This window comes from Chrysemys picta, chromosome 1 (assembly GCF_011386835.1).
Source record: "Chrysemys picta bellii isolate R12L10 chromosome 1, ASM1138683v2, whole genome shotgun sequence".
Lineage (NCBI taxonomy): Eukaryota > Metazoa > Chordata > Testudines > Emydidae > Chrysemys > Chrysemys picta.
In genome coordinates, this window is record NC_088791.1 from 155,334,759 (window position 1) to 155,361,253 (window position 26,495).

At 43.2% G+C, this 26,495-nt stretch overlaps 1 protein-coding gene across 2 annotated transcripts; it reads left to right on the forward strand.

Moving 5' to 3' along the window:
- The first annotated feature begins 311 nt into the window (after positions 1-311).
- CCDC181 (coiled-coil domain containing 181) lies at positions 312-21,979 on the forward strand. 2 transcript variants are annotated; one of them, XM_005294529.5, is made up of 5 exons: positions 312-458; positions 17,286-18,230; positions 20,014-20,160; positions 20,779-20,933; positions 21,539-21,979. In XM_005294529.5, exons 1-5 carry the CDS (start codon positions 312-314, stop codon positions 21,699-21,701), a joined length of 1,557 nt encoding a protein of 518 aa, XP_005294586.1. In that variant the 3' UTR covers positions 21,702-21,979. The 2 variants fall into 2 exon arrangements, with proteins under 2 accessions (XP_005294586.1, XP_008175424.1); XM_008177202.4 differs by having other exon boundaries at positions 20,782-20,933.
- Positions 21,980-26,495: the final 4,516 nt, after the last annotated feature.

Genomic DNA, 26,495 nt, shown 5'->3' on the forward strand with positions numbered 1-26,495 from the left:
TCTGCCAATGACTTTCTTTAAGACTGTGGCTGAGTCAGCTTGCTTCTCAGTGCCTCAGATCCCCATTTTACAGGTGGGAATGAAAATATCTCCCTACTTTACAGGGGTTGAAAGGCTAAATCCATTCACGATGGAAACCCCATTGGGATCCTCTCTTGTAAGGTGCTGTAGAAATAGCTAGGCAGTGGTATTGTCCACCACTTTACCTATATGCCACAGGTATCAACAGTATATTGTTGAGTGTCAATAAAAGTCTTGTGAAAATAAGAATATTTTCCCCTCTTGTAGCATTGCTGTAACACAAAGCCAAAATGAGTGACAAGAAAGACACTAATGACTTAAGAGAGGCTGGTGACTCAACAGAAAGTGCAGAATATGAGGATGATTTTGAAAAGGATCTTGAGTGGTTTATTAATGAAGAAAAAGAAGAAGAAGATGACGACCCTGGGGAAACAGAGGTATTTGATTAGGAAAATGCTAGTTATTTTACAGTAGACTTGGAGATTTTTAACAACTTGAACCCCACATACAATCAATGCAAAGTTTGATTTGGAATATGTATGTAATTGTAAACGTGCTGATATTTAACTAGGAAAAGGGTATTTGGGATTCTAGTGAAAAGAGATGCAGAGCACCAGGGCTTTTTCCAGTTACTCAGATCATTCCTGTCTTTAAAATAGAAAAGTCAATATTCCCTATAGGGACAAAGATAATGTGCTTGGATAAAAAGTACTTCTTCCATTTCCAAGGTGGTGTCTTTAAGCATTTGTGCAACTCCCATTATGATTTTTTTTTATGTTGCCTCATACCACTTTGCTACTCAAGCTTTGGTTCGTTCCAAATTACGTGAAGATGGGAATATGGAAGGATGTAGTGAGAGAGGAGTTAGTGCCAAAATGGAAGCTGATTATGAAATTCACTATTTGATAGCCTGTCTCAGGCAGGCTATGTTTGGTACTGCCCTCCTACCACTCTTGCTATTCTTCTCTCCTTCCTTTTGCTCTCTTTCTGGCCTCTGTTGGGTGGAGAGACTGAAAGGTGGAGGGTGAATGGGACTCTGACAACAGACATGAGAGCCACATCCTCCTGTTTAAGTGTGAAACCATATGGGATAGAACTCAAGTCCTGCTATTGCTGGGCCTTTTGGAGACCACAGCTTTCACATCATCACCTCTGGAAGCATGGCTATCAGTTCTAATAGAAGGCTGAGCTCATAAGAGTAGAGCCTTTTCCTGTAGCTTGCATCTCATCTGTGTGGTATATTTTAGCTACGTGACTGTTTTCTATATACTGCACCTTTGAATCTCTAAGGATGGCTGTTTTGTATTCAGTTCAGTGCAGACTGTAATAGGTGGGGGAGACAACACACTGTGCTCTCTCATAGCGACTTAACTTAAACAAAAAAAGAGAATGAAAGTAAACAGACCAGACTGAGAGTAAATGGTTGCTTTTTGTGTATGGAAAACAGGTTTGTGTTGCCCTCCTCTTGGCTCTTTGTAGCATAGCTATGTTTGCTACCATCAACATTCCCTGTGAGCTGTGTGGCCACATAGCCGTGCATCTGTCCTGTATCCACTGCCCATGTCACATGGCTGGGAGTGCAGTCAGGACCTGGGAGTGTGGCACAAACTGCTCTCTGGCGCAATTTGCTACTTTTCTGTTCCTGAACTTGTTTAAGAAATCTGAGCATGCTCAGTAACATCTGCTGAAGCCTCTGCCTTAACTCTACTCTCACTTGGAATCATGATGCGGGCTGCCTTCTGTTCATATGGGCTAAAAAGGTGCAGAGGGGGCACACTGGAGAGGAGCGATGGGCTGAGTTTGTGCCTGGGGAAAAACTGTATACACAGGGGGGTCAAGCAGACAGTCAGGGGAAGGAGGGGGCAGATAGGCAAAATCAGGGATGGGGTAGAAGCGGGGTTAAGAAAGTGGTAGAGGCACTGCCAAACAGTGGAAAAAGGGAAAACCACCAGAATAGTGAGGGGCAGAGAGGATGAAAGTTACCCCAAATGGGGTGAGCAGTGTTCGCAGAATTAGGATATAGTCAGTGATGAGCTGCCAAAAACTTAACAACCTACCGGGTCTTCAGCGGCACTTTGGTGGCGGGTCCTTCACTCACTCTGGGTCTTTGGTGGCACTTCGGTGGCAGATCCTTTAGTGCCGCCAAAGACTCTGAGTACCACCCGGTGAGTACAAGCCCCACATATTATTATTATTATTATTATTTATTTTGTTTGTTTGTTTTTTAGTCATCCCTGCTGGGGCCCTGTCGAAACTGTTCGAATTGGGCCCCGCACTTCCTAAAGCCAGCCCTGCACATCGGGGTTGAAAATTGTATCGGGGGCTGGGTAGGGAAGGCTGTGCCTCCCAAAACAGCCTGTCCCCCCCTCCCCCATCTGACCCCCACCCATGTCCTGCCCTCGACTGCCCCCCTCAGAACTCGCAACCCATCAAACCCCCCCCCCCGCTCCTTGTCCCCTGTCCATTCCCTACCCAATTCACCCCACTCCCTGTCCCCTGACTGCCCTGATACCATCCACCACCACCCCGACAGACCCCAGGAACTCCCACGCCTACCCAACCCTTCCCCGTCCCCTGACTGCGCCCCCAGAACCTCCTCCCCCCTCCAACTGCTCCCTGCCCGTTATCCAACCCCTCCTCCCAGCCCTGGCCCGGACCCCTCACCATGCTGCTCAGGGCAGTGCGTATGGATGCCGCGTGGCCCGCTGGAGCTCGCAGCCCCACCCCCTTACTATGCTGCTCAAAGCGGCAGGAGCTGCAGAGCTACCCAGGAGCAGTCCAGAGCGCTGGTGCCAGCGGTGCGGCACGCTGAGGCTCTGCGAGAGGGGGGGAAGGCGGGGGAGGGGCAGGGGGAGTCTCCCCACCCGGGAGCTCAGGTGGACTGGAGTTTGCCCACCCCTTTAACAACCAGTTCTAAACTGGCTTCTAAATTTAACAACTGGTTCCCGCGAACCAGCTCCAGCTCACCACTGGATATAGTTGGCAGATGTGCTGTCCTGCTGGGGATAGGGGTGGGGAAGCCCATCTCATTTCCTGCTTCTCAGGGCCAGCCAGAAAGGATAAGGAGTGGGGGTGGTAAGGGCTCCTGGGAAGGGATGGTAGAGAGGTCCCTCAAGACCTGAAGCTCCTGACCATGACACAGAAGTTCCTAAAGTAACAGTTACAGTAACTGGTTTTCAAATATCAGTAATGTGACATTTTTTCCTTTTTTAATTATTAATTATTGCACAAACATGGCAAAAATCTGTTTTGTTTATGATAGAGTAACAGGTAATGCCAGATGTGGTAATTTTACTTTCATCCATGGACCTGAGTTTAATGACTAAGGGTATGTCTACACTGCCCATGTTACAGCGCTGCTGCGGCAGCGCTGTGTAGTCACACTTTATCGCTGCGGGAGAGCTCTCCTGGTGATAAAAAATAATAACCCAGAATGAGGAGTGGTAGCTTTATCGCCGGGAGCACAGCGCTAAAACTTTTGTCGCTCAGGGATGTGTTTTTTCACACCCCTGAATGACTAAAGTTTTGGCACTGAAAGTGGCAATGTAGAATCTTGAACAAAATTGTTAGCAACACTTCACAACTTACTTAATTATGGGTATCAACTCTGCTAGAAGTGGAATGCTTGAGACATGCTTCCAACTGAATGTTCCACTATTGGCACAATACTGCACAATAATACATGTCTTTAAAACTCCCTGGACACACATTTACATGATACCCTCTTGTAGTAGGCCCTGTCAGAACTAGGCATTTTCTGAAGTCCTTAAATACACATTTACATAATCCATACTTTAAGCAGTCCTGGAATATTTATTTACACAGTTGACTGTAATCTCTCAGAAAAGCAATTGCAATCAATTGTCTACTCTCCCACAGTGCTGTGAGGGACTTGTTTCTTCTTAAATAGCAAAGTGTAAGTTTGCCCAAGGACAAAAATGTAGTCCTCAGTGGAGTTTGTAGCCTGCTCAGCACAGAGAAAATTTAGAGGGAACGTTGGCCACGGTCCTGTCACTGACAGGACCTCAGACAACCACTGCTGATTCTCCGCACACGCACGGTTTGGAAAAGCAGCAAAGGAGTTTGTTACGCAGAACAGCAGGAACTTATGAGGATGTTTGAATTTTACTTAAGCTCATGTGAAAGATGAGTAAGGCATTCAGAGTGCCTTTTCATTAGACTCTACCAGGACTTATGGAGGTGAGCTTCTGTATGGTACCAGTAGTGGTAGAGGGGATAGAGTTATCTACGTAGCACTTTGTCTTCAAAATGGGGTATGGACATTAACTATATAGTGTTGGATTATTGCCATATAGCTGTGTTTTCCCTCTGACCCCCTTTCTACTCATATTGGTTCTGATGTGCACCATGCAACAGAGAAGCCAGCCGTCAGCCAGCCAGCCCTTTCCCAATCATCTTCCTCCTCCCTTCTGTCCTACCTCCACTTCCTTTCCTCTTTTCTTCTGTTTTGTCAAACTGCAATCCTGTTGATCTAAAAATGTCTTAATCTTGTTTTTAATTAAAAACTTAAGCCACATTTTTTTTCTATAAGTGGTACATATACAGAGAAATATGATTCCAGAGGTCCCTCATTTATGTAAATAAGATCACAACCCTAGAAGTAGTGTGCTCTATGAAGAAACAGAGAAACAACTGAATGTTGTTATCTGGGATTATTTCTCCATTCAATTGAACATGTCACATATAATATGTATGCAAGATTTGATTGTTATGCCATTAAAATTCAGACATTCAGAATTATGGTTACCACACCAGCCTTAAAGATACCAATAAAATAAGGCATATGTCATATATTTAAAAAAAAATTCTTCACTTATGTTACAAAATACCTTTGATACATTTCAACTGAAGTAATTAAAAATATCCAAGTTACTTACTTCACCAGTTTGTTTGTTTTGATTTTTACATTTCTCTTAGTACAAACAAAAGTGAACCAGACTAATCATCCTTATGTTTCAAACTATCATCCGTTTCCAGTGAACTTTAGCTTCTAGATTTTGGGCACCACCACATTACTGCAATGTTTGGGTTGCAACCACTGCGGGGGATTTTTTCTCCTGTAAACTACTTAAATTAGAAGGAGAAGCTTCAGTCAGTCTTTTATTTTCTTCTCCTGATGAGGTAGTTGTACCAGTCTCATCTTCATATCCTGATGAGTTTAAATGCTTTCACGAATTGCTGAAGAGCATTGCTGACTCCATGCAAATTCCATTAGAGGAATTACAGAGGACTCATGACAAATGGGTACTGGAAATTGTTACTGCCTTTCATACAATTCAAATTCACACTTCTATCTCCTACAATCCACCTCCTTGTCCATTTTTAGGGACCCTTCTACTGAGACATTTCTTCTACAAGACATAGAATTTCTCTGTTACAGTTATCCCCTCAAAACAGGAGGAGAGGCTTTTATTCCAGATACGTCCTTACTTCACAGGAGGTTGAAGACCCGTTTTAGATCTGAGACAGCTAAACACTTCAGTTTGTGATTTAAAAATCAGAATGATCATCTTAGCCTCAATAATTCCATTGCTAGTTCAAGGAGATTGTTCTCAATCTCAAAGATGCTTATTTTCACCTAGATGTACATCCAACACACAAGAGGATCCTAAGATTTATCAATCCTGATTGCTACCAACACAGTGCTTCCGTTTGGCCTATCTACAACGCCAGAGTATTCATGAAGATGTTAGTAGTAATATCTGTGTTAAAAAGGGATAAGTCTAGTCATATCTAGATGACTGGCTAGTCGAAGGGAGATCTTATTAAGAAGCTCAAGAGTCAGTGCCTACTCTTCTTTTCTGCCAAAATATGGGGTTTAGAATAAGAACAATGCAAAGTACCGAGTTTGTAGGAGTGAGATTGGACTCCAAGGTTGTCAAAGCTCATTTGCCTTATGAGAAGTTTCAGACCATGTCCATCGAATAAATCAACTGCAGTCAAGTCCTTGAACAACTGTAGGATATTGTAGCTGTCTGCCAGGTCACATTGCATTATGCACCTACATGACAAACTCCATCTTTGTTGTTTGTATCTTTGTTTGGATGGGAAGCCATCTAGATGGGCCCCTAGTGCAAGGAATTTGGATTCCACAAGAATCTGGGTTTACATCAACATACTTGAACTCAGAGCAGTTTACAATGCATGCAATCAATTTCTGCCAATTATTCCAAATCAGTTCATTTAAATTGTCAGACAACACAACAGCAGTATATTACATAAACAAACAGGGAGAAGGATATTCTTCCCTCCTGTGAAAAGAAGTAATAAGACTCTGGAATTGGTGCACATGCTATCAGCTCACTCTGTCAGCAGTTCACTTACTGGGTGTACAAAACACACTAGCAGGTGATCTCAGCAGGCATTTTTTCAGGGATCATGAATGAGTGCTTTTTGACTAGGAGGTACAAGCCGTTTTTAGCTGTTGAGGTCAGCCAGCAGTAAATCTGTTTGTAACGGACACAAACAAGAAATGTCAGAAGTTCTATGCAAGGAAAGGACAGAGTCCAGGTTCTCTGATGGATTGCCTTTCAATTTCAATGGTCAGAAACCTTAATATACACATTCTTGCCAATTCCTCTTCTTCCAAGGTACTGAGAACAATCAAAGCAAAAGTTATTTTGGTGGCTTTGAGATGGCCACGATTATCTTGGCTTTCCATTTTTTCCATCCGTCCTCTGATTCGTCTGCCTCTAACATCTGACCTTTTAACTCTCTAGACAAAGGAACAGTTGGGCATCCTGAGCCATCCACCTGACAGTTTGGTATTTAGACAGATGTCTGAGTTAGAGAGATCATGTTAGTCTGAAGTCCAAGTAATCCTAATCAGTAGTAGGAAATGTTCTACAAGAAAATTTTATGATGCACAGTCGAAGAGATTTGTATCTGATTGATGTCAACTCTTACCCCTTTAATCTAGTATATCAGAGATTTTGGATTACATTCAATTGTTTAAAAACCTGGGATATTTCACTCAGTTCTCTTAGGGTGCGCCTAGCAGCCATTAGTGCATTCCATCTATCTATAGACAATTCTATTGTATTTTTTTCACCTTACCACATCTAGATGACTGAATAGGCTAGGGAGAGTATTCCTCCAGTGTTTAAACCTATGCTTATGTGGGCCCTCAACCTAGTTTTGTCAATCTTAGTGAGACCACTGTTCAAATGGTTAGCTTCACCTTTCCCTGAAGACCGTCTTGCGGCAATAATATCAATTAGGAAAGTGGGAGAATTGGGAGCACTCATGTAAGAGCCCCTTTATTTTATACAACTTTTCACCATGATAAAGTATCTCTTAGGTGTGAATTTAGGGTGAGGCCTACAATTGATTTGGAATTTCACATTAATCAAAAAATTCACTTATCTGTGTTTTATCCTAAACCACATGCTAATTGGGAGAGATGAAATTACCTATCTTAGACATGTGGAGGGCATTAGCCTTCTGTCTTCAGAGTGTGAAACCTTTCCAGCATTCCAACTATTCATTTTGTTCACTAAGAAAATGAAAAATGATGCGACTTCCACTCAGATTCTCAAAGTGGATATCTGGCTGTATAACCTTGTGAATTATCCAGACGACTGGTGCGATCTCATATTAGAGGGCACTTAGCCAGGGGTCAGGCAACCACAATAGCTTCCCTTAGAAATGTTCATATTGTTGACATCTGTAAGGTGGCTACCTGGAGTTCTGTACATACTTTTGGGACATTATGTTTTAATAGAGGCTTCTGCTTCAGACACCCCTTTTTGGTAGATCAATCCTTCAGGGTATTGTGTAGGACTCCAGCCCTCCCCTTCCTTGCTTTACCTGCGGTTTGGGAGTCACCTACAGTGGAATGCACATAGGGACAAGCACTCAAAAAAGAAGTTACTTACCTTGCAGTAAATGTCATTCTTTGAGGCGTGTTGTCCCTATGTGTATTCCACTACCAGCCCTTCTTTCTGTCTGCTTCACATTACTTTTAAACTATGTGGATTCATGGTAGAGAAGGAATTAGAATGTTGGTTGGTCCTGCACTGCCCTATATATCGCCAGGGCCGCCCAGAGGATTCAGGGGGCCTGGGGTCTTCGGCGGTGGGGCACCCCTGCCGCCAAATTGCCACCGAAGACCCGGAGCGAAAGAAACTCCGGGGGCCCAGGCCCCACGAGAGTTTTCTAGGGCCCCCGGAGCAAGTGAAGGACCCTGCTCCAGGGGCCCCTGAAATACTCTTGTGGGGGCCCCTGCGGGGCCTGGGGCAAATTGCCCTACTGCCCCCTCCCCCAGGCGGCCCTGTATATCGCTGGTACTGGGCACTAGGATAGGCAGAGCACATAAATGGGTCAGACAGACACTGTTAGCAAGATTTGTCTGATCTCAGGGACGTGGAACACGTGCATTAACAGTAGAATATACATAGGGACAATGCATCTCGAAGAATTCCAGTTACTGTAAGATAACAATTATTTTCTGAGTTATAGGAAACCAAAAAGGCTTAGAGAAATCTGCAGAATGGGACATGTGAATAAACCTGGAGTCCAAAAACCTTTTGTGTTCAAATCCTCAAATATTTATCCTTACAACTAGGACTTTTCAGACAAAATGTGCTATTTTTAACAAATATACATGGGGGTCAAAAAATAAGGGCTTGTAATGGAGAGCTGCTTGCAACTTTAAAAGCTGAGCCATGAACCTGGCTTAATAGTACTGATAAATCACATTTTTCTTGATAACTATGAATGCACGTACAGTACTTTGTATTCCTTCATATTTAATCCTGTACATTACTGGATTTATCTGTCAAGATCTAAACAGTTTTATCTCTTTCTATTTTTATGCTACATAGTGACAAAAATGAACTTTTTGGACACTACTAACACCTATATTTTTAATGACTCACTTCTGAGCTCTGTCCCGTTTAAGCATGGTCAAAAAATTGTGTCTTGGGGACATACTTCATATACCAGTTCTGAAGCTGATGACAGAGTTTTTTAACGAGGGAGCGAAAATCAAGCCTGTCATGAAAACTGAGTTACAACCTTATTATGTGATCATGTACTAAAAGATCCTCTTCCAATGAATATTTGCAGAGGCTGGAAGGGGGCATGTGCTGTGAGAGAAGCAAAGCCCTGATTTAGGGAGTGAGGCTTCTCTGATTGGGGGGCCCGTTAAGGCAACAAAGGAGCCAGCCAGAGGCACGGGAGCCAGCAAACAGAGCCGAAAACAGTGGAGTCTGAGTGGGAGTTCAGTGGGAGGGGGCAAGCCCCTGTTACTTAGGGACTGCAAGTGAGTTCTTGTGTTTTTTGGGTGTGTGTGCGCATGTGCATATTTTTCAAATTGCGGAGGCTGATAGGGGGCAGTGCACTGAGAGAGAGACTGATTAGGGGGCGGGGCTTCCCTGATAGAGGGCCTATAAAGGCAGTGAATGAGCCAGCCAGCCAGTGGCACAGGAGCCAGCACACCCAGCTGAAAACAGGGGAGTTTGTAAGGAAAGTTTGTGGAAGTGGGGATGTGGTGTTTGGTTTTTTCTGTTCTTTGACAGAACCTTAGGAGGGAATGCTATGACAAATACAGAGGAAGCAGTGGTAGTGACCCAAGGAATGGAAGAGACAATGCAGATGACCGGATTCTATGGGATGTACATTATTCTAGAGCGGATACCCAAAAAGAGCTTTGTTTGTATGAAGTGCTGCCTAATAGAGGTGTTGGAAGAGAAGATCTGAGGTTTGGAGATGCAGGTGGAAACTATGGATGAGTTTTGAAGGGGATTCAAGCAGATGATTGAGGGAAGGCTCGAGGCTTAAGGTAAAAGTCAAGGGCCAGAAAGAACGGGAGGTGGGCCAGAGATTAACTTCAACACCAGGAAGAGGCAGGTCTATGTGATTGGTGACTCCCTACTAAGAAGAACAGACAGGTGTGTTGCCAGAGCTGATCCGGAGAACAGAGGGGTGTGCTGTCTGCTGGGAGCAAAGATAGTGGATGTGGACCTGAGGCTGAAGAGGATCCTAATAGGAGCAGGAAATAATCCACTGATTTGTCCTTCATGTGGGAACAAATGATATTGCTAGATTCTTGCTGGAACGCATTAAGGGAGACTATGCTAGGCTGGGGAAGACGCTTAATGAAATAGAGGGTCAGGTGATCTTCAGTGGGATTCTGACTGTTCCTAGAGGATGAGAATGAAGACAAGACCAGATTATGATAATCAACAGCTGGCTCAGGAAGTGGTGGAAGGCTTTGGGATGTTTGACTGCTGGGAGGCATTCACGGACAGAGGGCTGTTCTCATGGGAAGGACTCCACCCGAGTAGCGAGAGAAATAGACTCCTGGAATGGAGGTTGTCACAATTGACTGAAAGAGCTTTAAACTAGGAACTTGAGGAAGACGCTTATGTAATCTCCATGTCTGATTCTAATGACCGGAGGAAAATCAAAGAGAATACATCAGTGGAGAAAGTAACAGCAGTGGGTAGGAGAATGGACATTAAGAGGAAAGATAGTTGTTGTTAGTGCTGTGGCATGTTGTTGCTTCTGCAAGTGTTGCTGTTCTTGGAGCTCCAATGTCAGCTGCACTAGCAGACAGTGCAGCATGTTAATTCAGCAGACCTCAATGTTGTTCATAAGAAAGACCACAGGCTCGGTTCAGTGGCAAAGGCCCATGGCCAGGCTTATTGTCAACAAAGCATGGTACTAGCACCCCATAGGAGCTACAGGTACACTAACACATATATGCCCATGACAAGGTACCCCCTCAGTCAGTACACCAGGATGCTGTCGCCTTGGTGAGTACAAACTCACATGACTGGAGTACTGTCATGGATGGATATAAACTGTTCAGGAAGGACAGGCAGGGCAGAAAAGGTGGGGGAGTTGCGTTGTATGTAAGAGAGGAGTATGACTGCTCAGAGCTCCGGTATGAAACTGCAGAAAAACCTGAGAGTCTCTGGATAAAGTTGAGAAGTGTGAGCAACAAGGGTGATGTCGTGGTTGGAGTCTGCTATAGACCACCAGACCAGGGGGATGAGGTGGACGAGGCTTTCTTCTGGCAACTAGCAGAAGTTGCTAGATCGCAGGCCCTGGTTCTCATGGGAGACTTTAATCACCCTGATATCTGCTGGGAGAGCAATACAGCGGTGCACAGGCAATCCAGGACATTTTTGGATAGTGTAGGGGACAATTTCCTGGTGCAAGTGCTGGAGGAACCAACTAGGGGCAAAGCTTTTCTTGACCTGCTACTCACAAACAGGGAAGAACTAGTAGGGGAAGCAAAAGTGGATGGGAACCTGGGAGGCAGTGACCATGAGATGGTCGAGTTCAGGATCCTGACACAAGGAAGAAAGGAGAGCAGCAGAATACGGACCCTGGACTTCAGAAAAGCAGACTTTGACTCCCTCAGGGAACAGATGGGCAGGATCCCCCGGGAGAATAACATGAAGGGCAAAGGGGTCCAGGAGAGCTGGCTGTATTTTAAAGAATCCTTATTGAGGTTGCAGGAACAAACCATCCCGATGTGTAGAAAGAATAGTAAATATGGCAGGCGACCAGCTTGGCTAAACAGTGAAATCCTTGCTGATCTTAAACGCAAAAAAGAAGCTTACAAGAAGTGGAAGATTGGACAAATGACCAGGGAGGAGTATAAAAATATTGCTCAGGCGTGCAGGAGTGAAATCAGGAAGGCCAAATCGCACTTGGAGTTGCAGTTAGCAAGAGATGTTAAGAGTAACAAGAAGGGTTTCTTCAGGTATGTTAGCAACAAGAAGAAAATCAAGGAAAGTATGGGCCCCTTACTGAATGAGGGAGGCAACCTAGTGACTGAGGATGTGGAAAAAGCTAATGTACTCAATGATTTTTTTGCCTCTGTCTTCACGCACAAGGTCAGCTCCCAGATTGCTGCACTGGGCAGTACAGCATGGGGAGAAGGTGACCAACCCTCTGTGGAGAAAGAAGTGGTTCGGGACTATTTAGAAAAACTGGACGTGCACAAGTCCATGGGGCCGGATGCGCTGCATCCGAGGGTGCTAAAGGAGTTGGCGGGTGAGATTGCAGAGCCATTAGCCATTATTTTTGAAAACTCATGGCGATCGGGGGAGGTCCCAGATGACTGGAAAAAGGCTAATGTAGTGCCCATCTTTAAAAAAGGGAAGAAGGAGGATCCGGGGAACTACAGGCCAGTCAGCCTCACCTCAGTCCCTGGAAAAATCATGGAGCAGGTCCTCAAGGAATCAATTATGAAACATTTAGAGGAGAGGAAAGTGATCAGGAACAGTCAGCATGGATTCACGAAGGGGAAGTCGTGCCTGACTAACCTAATTGCCTTCTATGATGAGATAACTGGCTCTGTGGATGAGGGCAAAGCAGTGGATGTGTTATTCCTTGACTTTAGCAAAGCTTTTGATACGGTCTCCCACAGTATTCTTGCCGCCAAGTTAAAGAAGTACGGGCTGGATGAATGGACTGTAAGGTGGATAGAAAGCTGGCTAGATCGTCGGGCTCAACGGGTAGTGATCAATGGCTCCATGTCTAGTTGGCAGCCGGTTTCAAGCGGAGTGCCCCAAGGGTCGGTCCTGGGGCCGGTTTTGTTTAATATCTTTATTAATGATCTGGAGGATGGTGTGGACTGCACTCTCAGCAAGTTTGCAGATGACACTAAACTAGGAGGCGTGGTAGATACACTAGAGGGTAGGGATCGGATACAGAGGGACCTAGACAAATTAGAGGATTGGGCCGAAAAAAACCTGATGAGGTTCAACAAGGACAAGTGCAGAGTCCTGCACTTAGGACGGAAGAATCCCATGCACTGCTACAGACTAGGGACCGAATGGCTAGGTAGTAGTTCTGCAGAAAAGGACCTAGGGGTCACAGTGGACGAGAAGCTGGATATGAGTCAACAGTGTGCTCTTGTTGCCAAGAAGGCTAACGGCATTTTGGGCTGTATAAGTAGGGGCATTGCCAGCAGATCGAGGAACGTGATCGTTCCCCTTTATTCGACATTGGTGAGGCCTCATCTGGAATACTGTGTCCAGTTTTGGGCCCCACATTACAAGAAGGATGTGGAAAAATTGGAAAGAGTCCAGCGGAGGGCAACAAAAATGATTAGGGGTCTGGAGCACATGACTTATGAGGAGAGGCTGAGGGAACTGGGCTTATTTAGTCTGCAGAAGAGAAGAATGAGGGGGGATTTGATAGCAGCCTTCAACTACCTGAAGGGGGGTTCCAAAGAGGATGGAGCTTGGCTGTTCTCAGTGGTGGCAGATGACAGAACAAGGAGCAATGGTCTCAAGTTGCAGTGGGGTAGGTCCAGGTTGGATATCAGGAAAAACTATTTCACTAGGAGGGTGGTGAAACACTGGAATGCGTTACCTAGGGAGGTGGTGGAGTCTCCTTCCTTGGAGGTTTTTAAGGCCCGGCTTGATAAAGCCCTGGCTGGGATGATTTAGCTGAGAATTGGTCCTGCTTTGAGCAGGGGGTTGGACTAGATGACCTCTTGAGGTCCCTTCCAACTCTGATATTCTATGATTCTATGATTAAAGTTGTCCCTCCTATGACTTCTCCTTTTATACATTAATACAAACATGTTACATATTATACTCCAGACCTTGTTAGTTGCCACCTTTATCCTTGTTCCTGCTAGTTTGAACAAAACATCCTTATCCATTATCCTGTCCATCACATCTTTATCTTATGAGGGGTCAGTGTGTTCTTGTACTATCTCTTAGGGACGTGTTTATGTAGTTATTTGAGAGATCAGTGGGTTTTTTTGTACCATTCTCTCCAGCCAGGAATGTGCTTACTTGGTGTTAGCTGATACCTAGTGTGTTATTTTGCCAAGGCCAGGCCTACTCTGGTTCACAGCCTTTGGCTCACACTGCTAGTTATGTCTACGGCTCCAGCAAGGCGTACAGTAGTGTCAGGACCAATGAAATCAACAGGTAGGCGATACTAGCAGTAGAATGACTATACCCAATTGGGTGAAGAATCTGGGCAAAGCCAAGCAGAAACAACTAAGATATATGTGTATCAGTGCAAGGAGCCTGGGTAACAAAATGAAGGAACTAGAAGTACTGGTGAAGGAAGTGAAGCCAGATATTATAGGGATAACAAACATGGTGGAATTGTAATCATGACTGGAGTCCAGGTATTGAAGAGTATGTGCTGTTCGGGAAAGACATAAGTAAAGGTGGTGAAGTAGCATTGTATATTAACGATGAGGTAAACTAAAGAAATTAGAAGTGATGGAATGGATAAAACGGTCTGTGTCAATATCACTTTTGGGAAGAAAACTATTAGAAGTTCCCCTGGGATAGTTCTTGGGGTATGCTATGGACACCCTGGATCTGATTGAGATATGGATAGAGACCTCTTTAATGAAATAAAGACTACCGGCAATTGTATAGGGAGACTTTAGCTTTCCAGATATAGATTGGAGGACAAGTGCTACTAATAATAGTAGGGCATAGATTTTTCTGCATGTGAAAGCTGACATTTTTCTTCACCAAATAGTTACTGAACCAAAAAGAGGTGAGGCCATTTTAGATTTTGTATTAGTGAGTAGTGAGGACCTTATAGAAGATCTGGTTGAAGGAGGCAGCCTTGGTTCAAGTGATCATGAGCTAATTCAGTTTGAACAAAAATAGTTCTGCAACTAGGGTCCTTGATTTCAAATGGGCAAACCTTAAAAAATTAAGGGAATTAGTTAGGGAAGTGGACTGGACTGAAGAACTCAAGGAACTGAATGTGGAGGACGCTTGGAATTACTTAGTTTGTGCAACTTTGACTTATCTGAAGCCTGTATTCCGAGTAAGGGGAAAAAATTTGTAGGGAAGGGTTGCAGACCAATCTGGATGAGCAAACATCTCAAACAGTTGGTTAAGAGAAAACAAAGCCTACAAGCAATGGAATATGGGATGGATCGGCAAGGAAAGCTACCTCTTGAAGGTCAGAAAGTGTAGGGAAAAAGTGAGAACTACCAAAAGCCAAGCAGAGTTGTACCTTGCAAAGGAGATTAAGTAAAAGGTTCTATAGCCATATAAATAAAAAGAAAGCAACCAAGAAGTGGAAATGGTAAACACTGACGATGGGGTGGAGATTAAAGATAATCTAGGCATGGCCCAATATCTAAACAAATACTTTACTCTTATTAAAAACTGAGGCAATGAGAGGCTTAGGGACAATGGCAGGGTGGCTAATGGAAATGAGGAAATGGAAGTAGAAATTACCACATCCAAGGTGAAAGTCAAACTCAAACAATTTAATGGGACTAAATCAGGAGGCCATCCAAGAATATTAAAGGAATTGGCATATGAAATTGCAAGGATTTTAATCAATCTATAAATTTATGACTGGAGAATTGCTGCTATAGTACCTATTTTTAAGAAAGGAAAAAAGTGACCTAGTAAACTACAGGCCTGTTAGTTTTATCTCAGTTGTATGCAAGGTCTTAGAACAAATGTAGAAAGAGAAAGTAAAGGATATAGAGGTAAGTGGTAATTTGGGATAAAATACAACATGGTTTTACAAAAGGTAGATTGTGCCAGACCAACCTCCTTTGAGAAGATAACTGATTTTTTTAGACAAAGGAAATGTAGTAGATCTGATCTATCTAGATTTCAGCAAGGCATTTGATACAGTTCCACATGGGAAATTTTAGTTAAATTGGAAAAGATTGGGATTAATATGAGAATTGAAAGGTGGATAAGGAACTGGCTAACAGGGAGACTACAACGGGGGTCTTACTGAAAGGTGAACTGTCAAGCTGGAGGGGGGAGGTTACTAGTGGAGCTCCTCAGGGATTGGTCTAGGGACCTATCTTATTTAACATTTTTATTAATGACCTTGACACTAAAAATGGGAGTGTGTTAATAACATTTGCGGATGACACAAAGTTGGGAGATATTGCCAATATGGAGGCGAACCGGAATATGATGCAAGAAGATCTGGATGACCTTGTAAACTGGAGTAATAAAAATGGGATGAAATTTAATAGTGCGAAGTGCAAGGTCATGCACTTAGGGACTAACAAGAATTTTTGCTATAATGTGGGGACTTATCAGTTGGAGGCAACAGAGGAGAAAGAGTTGGGTGTATTGGTTGATCACAGGATGATATGATGTGTCTGTGAAAAAAGCTAATGCAGTCCTAGAATGCATCAGGCAAGGTATTTCCAGTAGAGGCGGGGAAGTGTTAGTACCATTTTACAATGCACTGGTGAGACCTCATCTGGAATACTGTGTGCAATTCTGGTCTCCACATTTAAGAAAGATGTCTTCAAACTGGAACAGGTTTAGAGAAGGGCTATTAGGATGATCAGAAGAGTAACCTACCTTATGAGAGCTTGGCTTGTTTAGCCTAACCAAAAGAAGGCTGAGGGGAGATATGATTGGTCTGTATAAATACATCAGAGGGATAAATATCAGAGAGGGAGAGGAGTTATTTAAGTTAAGCACCAATGTTGATACAAGAACAAGTGAATATGAACTGGCCATCAATAAGTTTAGGCTTGAAATTAGACAGATTTCTAACCATCAGAGGAGTGAAGTTCTGGAACAGCCTTCCCAGGGAAGCAGTGAGGGCAACAAACCTAACTTTTATCTAAACTGAACTTGATAAGTTTATGGAGGGGCTGGTATGACCCTACAATGTCACGTAACTGATCTGTGACTGCTAGCAACAAATATCTCCAACGGCCAGTGATGGGACACTACTGGGGGAGAGGTCTGAGCTACTACAGAGAATTATTTCCCAGGTATTTCGCTGTTGGGTCTTGCCCACATGCTCAGGGTCTAACTGATCGCCATATTTGGGGTCAGGAAAATTTTTTTCCTCTGGGTCAGGTTGGCAGAGACTCGGGGGTTTTTTCACCTTTCTCTGCAGGATAGGGCATTGGTGACTTGCAGGCTTCAACAACTGTAAATGGTGGATTCTTTGTAACTTGAAGCCTTTATCATGATGTGAGGACTTCAGTAACTCAGCCAGAGGTTATGGGTCTATTACAGGAATGGATGTGGTCTGCAGTGTTCAGGAGGTCAGACTAGATGATCATGATGGACCCTTCTGGCTTTAAAGACTGAGTAATATGCTCAAAGGGGCACATTCAGTTGTTTGTCTAAACTGTAAATTTCCTGATTTCTGTGGTTTTTAAAGTCCCAACCTCAATTATATATTATGTATGTATTAACTACCCTGTGTTAGTTTTTAACTTATTAGAGAGGTTATTTCTTATACAATTTTAAAAGGAGGACTGATGTTCTTTTTAAAATTCTAATCAGAATGAAGAGGATGTTGAAGCAAATACTGACGAAGACAATGAGGAAAGAAAAGAAGGTGTAGATCAGCTTCCTCAGCCTGATGCAGATCTGAAGGAGAGTCCACCAAATGAAGAAAAACCTGTATCCATACCCGAAGTTAAACCATTGGATCATACATCTGATACTGACAGCGAAAGCTCCATCCAGGAGTCCAAGCTGGAAAACCAGCAGGAACTGGATGAGGAAGATGATGAAGAAATAAAGCGTTATATTTTGGAAAAGATCGAAGAAGCCAACAAGCTGCTGGAGAACCAAGAACCTCTGGATGAGAATAGAGAAAGGAAACTAAAATTCAAAGATAAATTGGTAGATTTGGAAGTTCCCCCTCTAGAAGATACAGAAGCTTGTAAAAATGATCCTGAAAGTGAAGAGGATGTTTCAAGTAGGCTGTCTCAACTGCATATTTCTAATGATCCAGGACTGCAAAGCATGTCTTTTTCACTTAATGGTGGCAAGGATGAGGAACACAAGGATGGCAAAATCCTAGTAGAGAAAGATGGAAAGTTTGAACTCTTGAGTTTACGTGATATTGAAAGCCATGGCTTTTTGCCCCCGATAAGTGTTTCTTTCACTGACATTGAAGCTCAGCCTATTTCTCCTAAGTTTTCCCATGCTGTTATTTTTGGCACTCCCAGCCTAACAAAGGAAGAGCCTCTAGTGCAGCCAGGGGTAAATGCTTTCTTCCCCATTGGAGAAGAGTTTGTCTGTTTCCCTAAGCCTCCACCTAACCCTAAGTATCGCCCAAACTCGGCCATCAACATTGCAAGAAGTGTGGAAATGGGAAGAACTCCCCGCAGGGTGCAGTCTGCAAATGTTCCTTTGAGAAGCTCCACCTACGGTCTTTCACCCAAACAAAAAGAGATGCAAAAACAGATGCAACAAAGGAAAGAGAAACTAAGGAAAGAGGTGAGTACACAAAGGAAATAACCAGAACATAGTGACCATCAGACCTTCTATGTTTCTCAAACTTAATGGGAAATATTGCTTCTCAAAAGCTATTCAGTGGATCATTTCTTTCATTGCCTCAATGGTATAATAATACTTTGCACTTATAAACCAAATCCACAAAAAAACCTCTTTCATTAAAAACTAGTTAAGGCATCGCTCATGCATGGAAAGCAAGGAAACGTCCATTTAATATATCCATAAACATGCCAACCCCCATCACATTCACCATTTTCACTGACAGACTCTTCCTTTCTGTTCGTAAGTCCCATACACCTCCAACATGTACAATAACAGAATACACACGCATGCCCCACACCATCACATTTTAATCCAAAACCTTAACTCTGACCTCTGTGACATTGTTAGAATCTGTTTGCTGAATAAATATGATATATGGTTTTCCCATGGGGAAGTGTTTGGGAGTTAAAGGTTTGTATTGAAGTGTGATTGTAAGGAATGTGGTGTGTGTAGTGTGTTGATGTATATGTTGGCAGTATATGGAACTTTTTTAAAGAGCGGCAGAATCTGTTGGCGAATGTGGTGTGTGGAGATGAAAGTATGTTAAAAAAGGCTACTGTAATTGGACATTTCTTTGCTTTTAAAGGTTTGCGTAGGTGAGTGTTGCCCTCAAGCAACCTCAAAGGTTTCCTTTTGTGGTAATTACCTGGGTTTTTAATGTAGGGGTTAAATGGAAAACAACTCAAGTACTCAACTTTCAACACTGTTATGTAGGACAGCAATTTCAAACAAGACATAGGGCTTGTCTACACTTGAAATGTTGATCAGTGCCTTTATTTTATAATCATGTACTAAAGAGAAGAAGCTGTACTACGATTCCTCTTAGCTCTCAGGAAAATAGTGTATAGTAGGAAAAGTAAGTTTCTGAAAGATTAAGTGTGTAGCAGAGACCTCAAAAATGTGTAATAATTGTCAGTTTTTGAAGACAATTGCTAAAATATTTCAGGGAAAAAGATACTTGGACTTCAAAGGAGGTGCATGTTGGTATTTTGAATTTGATGGGTGCATAGCTTTTGTGCAAAGAGGAATAACATTTCATGAGACAAAATTTCGGAATAGTGTGGTTTATTGGAATGCTTGGCAATGACCAAAATATCCTCAAATGTTTACAGACCTCTCAAAGATTTTCTACTTTTTAAAAAAAAAGCAGTCCACCATGTTAGCTTCAGAGAAGTGTTAAGCTGTCAGTGCCTCCATAATTGAATGACATTCTCCTCAACCCCAGTGCATGTTCACACTCCAGAAACCTCTATTATAAGGCCAATCCCTGCAGTCACAAGTACTTTTGATTTTTAGTGTCTGTCTAGGCAGGAGAAATCTTGTAATGAGTTTTGAAAACAGGTCAGTGAAACTTATTTTAAACCACTTAGAACCGTGGGGTAGATCTGGTTTAAAATGTCCTGACCCATTTCTACTGAACCTCCAGTGATTTGAGACAAAGCATGGAAGGCTTCTGGAAATTGAGGTTGTAATAATAATGGTTAGAATGAAAGCCTCCAGATATAACCTTAATCATAGAGGTGCTCAAGGCCAGTTTTCTCCTCAAGATAGTATTGACTTGATGTGTCCGTTGATTATTCCCAGTTCTCACAGTACGTTTTAGGGCAAGGCTGATATGTAATTCAGACTATTTGTATTGTTCGCTCTGACGCTAAAGCCCTTTGCATGTGTCATACTAACACCTTTCTTGTAAGATATTACTCAATCCTTAATTTCACACAAGGAAGCAGCACAGAAAAAACAACAGGAAGAAGAAAAGAAGAGAGAGAATGACATGGTCTTTAGAGCTTGGTTGCAGAAGAAAAAAGAACAAGTGCAGGAAGAGAAGCGAATTCAGCGTGCAAAGGAACTAGAAGGCTCAAATAGTAGAGTAAGTTAAGACCTCTCCATCCCATACATGTTAAGGGTGCTCTAGGTATTCAGAAACATTGAAATTTGCACCTGTTTTGCTCAGCATTATAAAAATGAACATAGCAAGGTATATTCCATGTTTGCCACACTGTTTTCTCTTAAAAGTGCTAGAACTGCTCATATATCAGAATTTTCCAGTTTTAACAGGATGAACTTGCATAATGCAACAAGCTGTGCTCATGTGACCTTTATGGTCCTAGGATCACTTATGAGAAATGTTACTATATTGCATTTTAATATGATGATGATGATTTAGCTTAGCCCTATGGTGAACCACAACCAGGAACTAATGTTTGTGAAGTGTCTCTACTAGCATTTATTTACACTTGTGTTAGCAAGCGATTTATACGTTACAACGCTGCCAAAAACTCTAGTCGTAGAACCAGGACTTTTGTCTCAAGTTCAAAAATAGGGGCAATAATACTTAGTAAGGTTGTGAGGGTAAATACAGCATTGTTTATAAAATATGTTTCATAATCTGGGATGGAAGGTTCTGGAGAAGTTCAAAGTAGTACTGTTATATTAATTTCAAAGACAAACAGCATATTTAATTACGTGTGTGTGTGCTTTTATATAGCAGGAGAACAGAGATCCAGAGGAAGCTTTCAGGTTATGGCTTAAAAAAAAGCACCAAGATCAAATGAAAGAAAAACAAATGGAAATCCTTAGACGCCAGGAAGAGTGCCTGTACTTCCTTCCAAGAACAGAAGAACGTGACAGAGCCTTTAAACAGTAGGTCTATGGCTCTTATTTCCTACGGAGCAAGGAAATCTGAATGTTGTATCTTTCAGCAGTCTGAAGATCCACAGATGCCTAGGGCCAGCCCTGACTAGAGTCTGGTGAACTCACTTTCAGTTCCTCTGACCCTCCTCCCAACCTTATTGTACTCATCCAACTGAAGCTTTCAGCTAATGCCCTCCCCGGACCCCTCCCAACATCACCAACTCCTGCTGGTTCCCAGCCTGCTGATCAAGGTGCAACCCCATAGTAGGAAGTTGTATTGGGAACATAGGCTGTAGATCAGTAAAGGTTTCTGGAAAAGGGACTGCATTTGCTTCAGGCAAAGGTCCCACTCTTCCTTCTCACTGCTGACACACTTGTAGATCTGTCCCACTAGTTTCCCCCATGTGCTTGGACCCTAAAAAAACAATTAATTCTTGGATGTAGCCTGTTTGCTAAGTGATGCAGTGGCTTTAGTTAACTAGTTGTTAGATTGAGTCCCAGTTAAGAGAACAGTTGTCTGCTTTGAGTACAGCCAGAAGTAATGGCCAGTGATTAAAGAAAGAGCTTTTGACCACTCACTGTCAGTGCTTCCAAACTTGTTTGGTTCTCCACAGATGGCTAAAAAGAAAGAGAGAGGAAAAGCGAGCGGAAGAACTGGCTGCCAAAGAGCGATCGAGGCAACTTAGGCTAGAAGCCAGAAGAGCAAAACAAATCCAGAATATTCTCTGCACCATTTCTGAACCTAAATCCTTCCGCTTCACGGACCATTACAGCTGAAGATTTGATGTGTCTTGAATATTAATGTCAGCTGCCATACCTTATATAGCTTGAACTGCAGCTCTTTACAGCCCCTGCCCTTTTGTGGTATTTGCAAATCTTTAAATAATGGTTTAAAAATTTTCTCTTAACTGACAATGTGTTTACTAATTACCATTTATTTATTTATTTATTTAGAATTTGAAATGACAAACCTGATTCTGTTGTGTGTATGCCTCAGTGGTGCTCTCAAGCCCACTGAGCCAAAGTGAGAATAAATATCCATATAGATGTGGCAAGTTTGCTTTGCGTTGATTTAGTTGTGTTTGGCATATTCATGCAGGGGGCAGTGTAACCTATACTTATCTTTGAAGAGACCAAAATGGACAAAGTGACATTATCTCATAGAAGATTCACTCTATTTCATTCTTCCATTTTTGGGCTGACTAATACCTCACTTGTATAGCACAGATTACATTCTGAACTATCTTCCTAATTAACCCTTGCAAATTGTACTTACTGACAGGAAGTAAAAGATGAGTTCTTTCCTTGCCACCCATCCTGGTAAAGGGCAGGGGAGAACATTCTGTGTCAGGGCTTGTTAATTTAACAGTTTTGCAAGGGTGCTTTAATTTGTTCCATGGCTGGTCATGCAAGAGGTTCAGATCAGTGTTCTTTCCCTTCTACCTTTAGAATCTATTAATCTAATTGTTGAAGCAGACCAAGCTGAACAACTTGGGATCTAATTTCTGTGTCCTTGTCTTGATAATCTAAAAGTCATGCTGTTCATTCCATCATAGATGTAGGAATGGCTGTATTTGTTTGTTTATATTTACACTAACAGTTTCAACTGATTGCATTCTAGTTCCCTGCCCAAACCTTTAGTGAGCACATAAGCATGCATGCGCACAAGTGATATTGGCTTTACATTCTTCAGCCTGGTCTACACTATGCTATTTAATAATTTAACATACTATTAACTGGCTGGCTCTAAACATGGTGTGTATCCATACCCAATATAGTTAACTCTTACTAACAGCGTTTCAAGCCTTGCATACACGGAACATGGGTCTTTCTGCAACTAAGTCATAGCTGTCCTGTTGAGTAGAGGGGTTCCTTTACACACATTAACTGTGCCTTTGTAACCAGTTTCACTGGTCTTCCTTCCTTTCAGCTGCCTAGAGTGCAGTTGGGTGCTCATACTAAAGCATTATGGGATAATCGTATAGATTTCCAAAAATGCACTGCTGCAAGTGTGGCTAGGAAGTATAGTAGGTTTGAGACAGAGGTGTTGGGAAAAGACCTGTTTAGTAGACACAGCTCAACTGTGTGTTAACTTTTTTTTAATTATAATTAGTTATTAAAACCTTTAGGTGTGTCTACCATAGTACAGGAAAAGTTCCTAAAACACCACTTAATTTGCTACACTAGCTAAGACTTAATGGGAGTTGATTCATAGAATCATAGAATCATAGAATATCAGAGTTGGAAGGGACCTCAAGAGGTCATCTAGTCCAACCCCCTGCTCAAAGCAGGACCAATTCCCAGCTAAATCATCCCAGCCAGGGCTTTGTCAAGCCGGGCCTTAAAAACCTCCAAGGAAGGAGACTCCACCACCTCCCTAGGTAACGCATTCCAGTGTTTCACCACCCTCCTAGTGAAGTAGTTTTTCCTGATATCCAACCTGGACTTCCCCCACCGCAACTTGAGACCATTGCTCCTTGTTCTGTCATCTGCCACCACTGAGAACAGCCGAGCTCCATCCTCTTTGGAACCCCCCTTCAGGTAGTTGAAGGCTGCTATCAAATCCCCCCTCATTCTTCTCTTCTGGAGACTAAACAATCCCAGTTCTCTCAGCCTCTCCTCATAAGTCATATGCTCCAGACCCCTAATCATTTTTGTTGCCCTCCGCTGGACTCTTTCCAATTTTTCCACATCCTTCTTGTAGTGTGGGGCCCAAAACTGGACACAGTATTCCAGATGAGGCCTCACCAATGTCGAATAAAGGGGAACGATCACGTTCCTCGATCTGCTGGCAATGCCCCTACTTATACAGCCCAAAATGCCGTTAGCCTTCTTGGCAACAAGAGCACACTGTTGACTCATATCCAGCTTCTCGTCCACTGTGACCCCTAGGTCCTTTTCAGCAGAACTGCTACCTAGCCATTCGGTCCCTAGTCTGTAGCAGTGCATGGGATTCTTCCGTCCTAAGTGCAGGACTCTGCACTTGTCCTTGTTGAACCTCATCAGGTTTTTTTCGGCCCAATCCTCTAATTTGTCTAGGTCCCTCTGTATCCGATCCCTACCCTCTAGTGTATCTACCACGCCTCCTAGTTTAGTGTCATCTGCAAACTTGCTGAGAGTGCAGTCCACACCATCCTCCAGATCATTAATAAAGATATTAAACAAAACCGGCCCCAGGACCGACCCTTGGGGCACTCCACTTGAAACCGGCTGCCAACTAGACATGGAGCCATTGATCACTACCCGTTGAGCCCGACGATCTAGCCAGCTTTCTATCCACCTTACAGTCCATTCATCCAGCCCATACTTCTTTAACTTGGTGGCAAGAATACTGTGGGAGACAGTATCAAAAGCTTTGCTAAAGTCAAGAAATAACACATCCACTGCTTTCCCCTCATCCACAGAGCCAGTTATCTCATCATAGAAGGCAATTAGGTTAGTCAGGCACGACTTCCCCTTCGTGAATCCATGCTGACTGTTCCTGATCACTTTCCTTTCCTCTAAATGTTTCATAATTGATTCCTTGAGGACCTGCTCCATAATTTTTCCAGGGACTGAGGTGAGGCTGACTGGCCTGTAGTTCCCCGGATCCTCCTTCTTCCCTTTTTTAAAGATGGGCACTACATTAGCCTTTTTCCAGTCATCTGGGACCTCCCCCGATCGCCATGAGTTTTCAAAAATAATGGCTAATGGCTCTGCAATCTCACCCGCCAACTCCTTAAGCACCCTCGGATGCAGCGCATCCGGCCCCATGGACTTGTGCACGTCCAGTTTTTCTAAATAGTCCCGAACCACTTCTTTCTCCACAGAGGGCTGGTCACCTTCTCCCCATGGTGTACTGCCCAGTGCAGCAATCTGGGAGCTGACCTTGTGCGTGAAGACAGAGGCAAAAAAATCATTGAGTACATTAGCTTTTTCCACATCCTCGGTCACTAGGTTGCCTCCCTCATTCAGTAAGGGGCCCACACTTTCCTTGATTTTCTTCTTGTTGCTAACATACCTGAAGAAACCCTTCTTGTTACTCTTAACATCTCTTGCTAACTGCAACTCCAAGTGCGATTTGGCCTTCCTGATTTCACTCCTGCACGCCTGAGCAATATTTTTATACTCCTCCCTGGTCATTTGTCCAATCTTCCACTTCTTATAAGCCTCTTTTTTGCGTTTAAGATCAGCAAGGATTTCACTGTTTAGCCAAGCTGGTCGCCTGCCATATTTACTATTCTTTCTACACATCGGGATGGTTTGTTCCTGCAACCTCAATAAGGATTCTTTAAAATACAGCCAGCTCTCCTGGACCCCTTTGCCCTTCATGTTATTCTCCCAGGGGATCCTCCCCATCTGTTCCCTGAGGGAGTCAAAGTCTGCTTTTCTGAATTATTCCATTGGAAAACATTAGGCTTATTCTTTTCCTGCTTAAAATGTGAGGCTTCAAAGTATAATTGATTTATGCAGATTTAACTCTTCCCCTACCACTTAAACTCTTTAAAATTAACATTTTGTTTAATGAGGGTGAAAAATACCATAGTGACAGAACTAAAGCCTGTTCTACTTTCACAAAGGTAATTCACACTACCTGTCCACCTTCCTCTCTTTCTCAGTCTTAGTGACAGGTTTGGACCTGAGGCAGTCTGCATGCCATGCTTCCTTTTTATTGGGGGTGGGAGGGAAGGAGGAGAACAGGGCACAAGAGCATTCCAATGGGCACTGCTAGTAGAAGGTTCTGCTGTTCCAAGCTGCATCACTGGCACATCACAAAAGCATGACTGTGCAGAGGTCATCTTGAACTCCGGTTACAGGTGACCAATCTTTATTTATTCTCCCCCCTGTGATACGCTGACAAATCCATCACTTTAATATCTGTTTGAGTGTTTTCCCAGCCTGCAAGGGATGGAGAGAGGAATTTCTGTCCCTATGAGGTACACCAGGGCACAAAAGCTAATGCCCATCAGTTTGAATTCCACAGGAGTTACAAGAAAGCTATGTCCACACTACTGAGGTAAGTCGACCTAGTCTATGCAACTCCAGCTATGTGAATAATGTAGCTGGAGTCGACATACCTTAGTTCGAGTTACCGCGGGGTCTACACTGTGTGTGTGGGGGGTCAACGGGAGAAAATCTGTCGACTTACCTTACTCTTCTCGTCGGGGGTAGAGTACAGGGGTTGACTGCAAAGCGATCTGCAGTCAATTGGTGGATCTTTACTAGACCTGCTAAATCAGGGGTTCTCAAACTGGGGGTCAGGACCCCTCAGGGGGTTGCGAGGTCATTACATGGGGGGTCACAAGTTGTCAGCCTCCACCCCAAACCCCGCTTGCCTCCAGCATTTATAATGGTGTTAAATATATTAAAATGTGTTTAATTTATTGGGGGAAGAGGGTGGTGGCGGCGGCAGCAGCAGCACTTAGAGGCTTGCTATGTGAAAGGGGTTGCCAGTAAAAAAGTTTGAGACCCGCTGCGCTAAATCGACTGCTGCTGGATCGATCGCAGAGCAGACCTGCCCTTAGATTCTGCAAAGAGTGTGTGGAATCAAAGACTGTCACAAGTATACAAAATCCAAACCTTCATTCATGA